This window comes from Haliotis rufescens, unplaced genomic scaffold (assembly GCF_023055435.1).
Source record: "Haliotis rufescens isolate VD_foot unplaced genomic scaffold, xgHalRufe1.0.p SCAF_5, whole genome shotgun sequence".
Lineage (NCBI taxonomy): Eukaryota > Metazoa > Mollusca > Gastropoda > Lepetellida > Haliotidae > Haliotis > Haliotis rufescens.
This window is the reverse complement of record NW_025964223.1, coordinates 28,299,599-28,306,498: the sequence shown is the minus strand read 5'-3', so window position 1 is coordinate 28,306,498 and position 6,900 is coordinate 28,299,599. Positions and strand designations below refer to the sequence as shown.

The 6,900-nt window shown below is 37.5% G+C and overlaps 1 protein-coding gene across 1 annotated transcript; it reads left to right on the top strand.

Moving 5' to 3' along the window:
• Positions 1–1,098: 1,098 nt before the first annotated feature.
• Positions 1,099–6,182, top strand: LOC125373395. The gene is made up of 2 exons (XM_048384446.1): positions 1,099–1,163; positions 4,073–6,182. The coding sequence occupies exon 2, from the start codon at positions 4,139–4,141 to the stop codon at positions 5,303–5,305; it is 1,167 nt and encodes a 388-aa protein (XP_048240403.1). The 5' UTR covers positions 1,099–1,163; positions 4,073–4,138; the 3' UTR covers positions 5,306–6,182.
• Positions 6,183–6,900: the final 718 nt, after the last annotated feature.

Genomic DNA, 6,900 nt, shown 5'->3' with positions numbered 1-6,900 from the left:
AAGTAAAACCTGTACTTTAAAGCCATGAAATGAGAATGTAATTTTCATGCGTTTCGAACACACAGGATTGCGGGAAAATTTCTCATGTTGAGCAATGTTTTCAGCAAAGATGAAGAGATATACGATTTCAAAACTGTCATGATAGCATTGTGACTTTGTCATTTGTAACTATTTTTGTACATATAAAAAACAATAAATGTTTAAATGAGAAAATACTTCCTCTTTGAGTTGTCTTACAACATCTACATGTCGTCCGCATATTATATAAATTACGATATGTGAGTCACCAACTGACCTTTCAACAGCCATTCCGAAATGCAGCAAATATAATCGTGATGCAGCTGAAAATCATTATTTCTTCTTTTTGTTTTCCTTCCACACAACTACAGAAAGCAGATAACTTCTCGTTCATAATTGTTATGTTCTTATGTATCCGTCCCGAACAAAATATAATAATAATAGCAACACATAATGACACACAAAAGGTCTTGCGCTACATTGAAAATTAGATATGCCCCTATAATTACTATATAACTGTTGAAGCGCTAACAACCCTGTATATATCATTAATCGTATGATATATGGCCAAATACAGTTGATGACGCCAGTCATAAATAGGCTCCAAACGTTGTATTCATGATGGGAATCAAACCCGGGCCTTCGGCATTTGGGGTGAATGTTTTAATCACTATGCTTTCTTTTCGAATTGATAGCATCATAATAGTTATATATTAATAATAATCATATACCAATTATATCTCATATTAGTTTTACAAGCGAGATGGTACTACATTGTATATATCTATATAGTTACATACATGATTGATACAAACAAGCAATTATACTTCTGGATTAATGTTCCCGGGTGTGACGTTAAACAACAAACACAATTACACAGACAACAGTCAGATATAACTTGAGTCTCTATGTTCCTCCTTTAAAGACAAGCGTTCCAATCCACAGACTGTTAATGCAATTACATTATGGTAACAAGGATCGAGTCGCGATCATGGTAATCGATACTGCAATTGGTCGATATACGAACCGTAGTTCTATTTCGGTAGCAATCTAATGATTAACGCGTATGTACATTGTGGATGGAACTCGACGAGGAAACGGATGTGAGGTTTCAGTGCGGGGAGCCGACATTGATTTGACACAAGGTTAGTCTTTTTCAAAGTAGTTTTGAAGAGTTTTGTTATGAAAAGGAGAAATAGCTGTTTGATAGAGATGTTTATCAACAAAGTTGTTGTTTGTTGTTTAACGCCAAATCATCAATATTCCAGCTTAATGACGGCGGTCTGTAAATAATCAAGACTGGAGTAGAAAAACCAGTGATTGACATCATGAACATAGATCTAGTCGCCTTTACGGCAAGAATATTTTGTTGATGACCTATTCGAATAAGGATCTTCGCGGGTATTATAAACAAAGATTTCAGTAAAGCAATGTTCAAATACATTTCATAAGGACGAAGTTTCGATTTGAGATAAGCTTTTAAATGTGAAAAATGAACACATAATATATATTTTCTGGTCAGGTAACAGGAACAAATTAGTAATGGTTTCAGAAGCGCGTTATTAAATTGAGCTCCATTCTGGTGATGTCGGAGATAGGAACCAAACATCGATAAACACATGTCGTGTTTCCTAACCAAGCGTGTTGACTTAGGAACATACGCGAACTTTGGTGGACAGGTATGATTGAATACTGTTGCGATGTTTGATCACTGTGGCTAGGCGGCGTCGGTGTAGACAGTTGATGGTGAACACTTTGGCGTATATGCTACGTTTATGTCTGGACAGCCTGGCAAGGGGGTATATGATACCTAGATCACAACGTGATGAGACAAAGGTAATATCTTATGCCTAGCCTGCAGTGACCGCACATTATAAATATTTAATGCCGCAAAGATCAATTGTTAATGTCGAGACAGCTTCTAGCCTAAAAACGATCCTGTCTTTTGATAACCCAACGAATACGTCCGAATGACAAGGGCAGGTAACCCTTTACACTTTTCATAAGCAGGTAATTTGGATTTCATATGTTATACTGAAAACTGTAACCAGTTGGTTTGATTTCAACCAGTCTTTCGAAACAGTCTCATCGAAATGTTGGATAAAAAGATAACGCTGTAAGTTTAATATCTCGCAGCCAAGAAAGCGTTCTTGGGACACGACTCAATATTTCAAGGCCATATCAAACCTACAAGAGGTGCTACATGGTGTTGTTCTTACATTTGTTGCAGTAGATCATTGATTATATTTTACTTTATTAACACTGAGTAATATAGGTTGTTTATCTTTTTGTGATAATTAGCTTCTTACATTGAGTAATTATTGTTGAGCATCTATATGATTATTGTCCATAATCTGAATAAAAATAGTAAATTGCGGCCCTGGGGTATCGTGACTTTGTCACGAGATAATGAATTCGATGATGTGGGAGACTTACGTCAAAGACTGAATGCTGAACTCATGATCTACACATTTCAAGAGCTATCACGCATTGACAATATGTCATAGTTCCGTACAACCGCGAAGCACAATACTTGTTTCGGCCCGATCGTTTAACTAGCAATATGGGCACATTGGCAGCATTCAAATACGCCACTCAGCAATATTCTCTTTCACCAAGCTTTAGATGTACCTCAGGGAAGGCATGATATAACTCTGGATGCAGGCTTGAGACACCTATATAATCACCATGTATATATCGTAGGAAAGGCCTGAAACCATAACTCATCAAACATTCATGCACCTCAGAAAAGGCTCGAAACTCTCAGAACCACCATGCACACACTACATGGCGGTAGGTATTAACGGTTATGAACTATGAACTAAACCATACTGTTCGTGCTATGACATATGGTAGACTCATTCTATAGTCCCTGTTGTCAGGGTTTCTAACAGAGCATATGATACTCTGAGACTCTTTAAAGCAAATCAATTCTTTGAATTTTCCCTGCGGGGTACTTTAAGTATACGGACTTCCTTTTTTATGACATTGTTTTTCTTCTTAACTGTTATTATATTTTGAGCACCGCCATCTGTATCTTCGCAACATGGACCGACGTAGTTCCAAATCTTACCTCATCATGATCATCGATTTACATACTTATATATTAATCAACATCGTTCATGTTCTAAATGGTACCCAGGTTGAAAAAGCTGTACATGATAAAACATATAACTGATCACGGATGCTTTCATGTGAGGGATTCTTAACTTTTTCCTGCGAATATATTCTATGGTTAATTTAGAAAACGTTCATGTGCACCGTCTTCAGAAAGAAAAAAATGATGATACATTTACAACGTTTATTAACCCGATTTATAACTTAAAGCTTCTCTGTATTAGACAGGAGTAGAAGTACTTGATGACTAACTCGTCATTATATATCTGTGTTCCTGTGTCTGACGACAGGGACTGCAATCTATTCTTTAACTAAGCGACTTGTAGTCTGAACACGCTGATCTAATACAGATTTTTCACACGATAATTGCGCTTATTGAGAGGAAAGTGGTCCACGACCTTCGTGCGCCAAGTTGTATAATGGATCGGACGTTATTTGTGGACAGGAAAATTGACACTACATAATTAAGGAGAAACGGATATTAAGACAACATTGCATGCCGGACCTTTCTGGAAAATGTGTAACAATTAGGAAGGTCGGGATGTAGCTGTAGTCATTGTATTAATCTTATCTATTTTCTGTGTTAATGTAGCAATCGAGATACCACAATTATGCCTTCTGCGTAATTGGATTCCACCAATATTCCTGTGATTGGATTATGTTTGTAGATGTGTCCTCATGACCGTTTTTCATTGTGAACGTTGCGTGTGTCTTCTGTAGAGTTTAGACTGTATATTGGGGTTGGATTCAACGGCATACATATTGTTCTTACTAAAAGGGAACAACTTTCCACTGTTGAAAGTGATTTATTCCGATACAAAATCGCAATACAGAATTACGCAGGTCAACGTTTCTTTTAATTATTTCTTAAAAGGTTTCGTTATATCAATAGGATATTGTATGCAAAAGATACCAACTCGCATGTTCTATTTTTCAGATCATCTGCCAAGCAAAAGAATTCTACGTGCCCGTGTGAAAGTGACCCGAGTTTGAAGCCGGCAAGATGACATCTGTATACATCAGTCATACAACTCTGTCAAATTATGCCCATGTCGGTGCAAATGAAACCTTAAAAGAATACACCCCTTTCAACAAAACAACACTGCCAAGAACAAAATCACCACAAACATTGGAACTGATGTTTGAGATTCTTATGCAGTACCATCTGTATGGCTACCCCGTTGTGCTTACAGTTGGTTCCATAGGCAACGCATTGTCGTATTTCACGTTCACTCGTACTAGATTCAAAAAGGTATCGTCTATTCAGTACCTTGCTGCAATAGCTGTAAGTGACACGGGGTTTCTGTGGACGTTCATCTTCAACCCACTGTACAGATACCATAACATATCTCTCATCGTACACGCAGGGATCTGCCAGTTTATGATGTTTCTAAATTACGTCTTTACATTCCTGTCGATATGGTATCTTGCAGCCATGGTCATAGAAAAGTTCATCGGAGTGTACTGGCCGCTGAAGAAGGGTTCCATGTGTACGCCATTCCGAGCAAAACTTGTGATGTGGTTTATGGCCGCTGTTGCGGTTGCGTGCTATTCATATATTGGATATTTCTTTGGACCTGAAAAGGTGCAGGGCATTTTACAGTGTATACCCTGGAAAGAACTTCGCGTTCACTTTGAGAATCTGAGCAAAATTGACACATTTGTTGTGGCAGTTATTCCTTATGGCATCATTCTTCTTCTTACGTCACTAATTGTCATCCGTGGTTGTGAATATTACCGGATATCCGCTGCTGTTGATCTTTGGCCCCGTCAAAACGGAAATTCTAATACAGACACACCGACATCAGTTCATGTTACACGGATCCTATTTCCAGTAATAATCGTTACCATGATGAGCAACATGCCAGTGATGATACTCCGGGCATTAATAACTCTGACCGGTCTACAGAATCAGGAATTGGGCAAATGGAACCAAATATTTTATGAATTTTATATATTAAATTTTTCAGTTAAGGGCTTTGTGTACATGTTCTTTTCAAGTAGTTTTCGGCGGCGGAATACGGAGATGCTTAAAGGTGGTTGGGATAGGATAAAACATCTCTGTGAAGGAGAGTCATCGGTTTGTGATTCAACGCCTCAGAGGATTCATTTGGAGGCAATGACACATGATGGCTTGCCGGAAGCCGGACTAATGCAATCCGACACTTGATGTCAGCTTTCTACAATCAAAATGACGTTCATTATTCTACTTATATTTAATGGAAGAAGGATTTAGGTTCTGTGGATACCGTATTTGTTCTTGGCAAACTGTAACACTTTAAATATTAGTTATTGTGTGTCTGTATATTACTACATGTACGTTCATTATCAAACATTTAGGTGAACTGACGCTACTAATTAGATTATACTAAAAGCCCATAATGTCATAATGTTGTTTTAAGCGTTTTATTATACATGCTGTCTAGGCTTTTGAAATATTAACACATCATAACACCTGACAATTTATTCTGAAATACTAACGCATTCCCCTGTCTGTACCCAGCACTAACCACCACGCGAGGTTCTAATTAAAAGCGACATTAATAGTTCATACATGAACATATTTGCCAATTATTTACAGCACCCACAATCTATGGCTTGGTCGGACCAGGAATTATCTACATCCGGTATGAGGACATGGCCAGGTCATTAGCAAAATCGGTAGGGTGAAATACAGCTATGTTTATTACTCCTCGAGCGTTTGTGATGTGTGCAGACACCTGAGGGTGGGCATAATCATTATTGCCAAGCCAATGCACAGAGTCACCAGCTGGGAGAGATAAAATGGGATGTGAAATCGACAAGGGCAACAGGAGCTTGCAATACACTGAGCAATAAACAAGGGATTAATTTCGATCTCTTTTACTTTAGATCGATCATGCATGTGATAGCCTTTTCAACACGCAGAAGATATTTTAAACTCATGAAGTATGAAACAATTGCTCCAGGCAATTAACGTAACAAATGTGAAATCAATGGAAAACATAACTGCTTAATTTTGAAACTTCCATCGGAGAACAAACTGGAGTGCCCGCGGGCAGATTGCAATACATCATCTGGTTTACGCAGATGAAACTAGTCATCTTGTTTCAATGGTATTTGCAAATGAAAAGCTTAAATAATCGATATGTTTCCTGTGATGAAATTGCGTTAATTCCCAAAGCTCATCGACGTTTTTGTTCGAAGTTTAGGTTTCATTTCCACTCATCCGATTATATATTTCCAAAATATCGTTTGACAATGGATTACGCATGTGGAGTGCCCGGTAGAAATACAATAGTTTTATGAGGGTCTTGTTATTTTCAAACAATAAAGCGTATAGACAGATAGTTAAAGAGAACTACTTTGACGTTATGTACTCCGTTCGATTTGTACTTGAATGAATATATATAATATTACTACAATATATCTGTTCATGTGATTTGTTTTACCTCATCCTGTACAAACAAAACATGTACGACCAGGTTGACAAATTTCATCAATAAGTCACGTAAATCGCGTAAGGATAAAATAACACTAGGTCCTTTGCATCTTCAATTAAATGATTGTATGAATAGCCAGACCTGCACTTTCTGGAATGAATTTACCTCAGTGTAACTTACATGATTATAGGTGTGTTTTTTGTTGACAAAACCAAACTAAAGGTGAAAAATATGAGACATCCCACATTTGTGGAAAGCTGCTGTAAAAATCGAAACATTACTACTTATGTAACTTGGGTCAACAGAATAAATGACATGTACTGTTCAGATTGCGTAAGACATT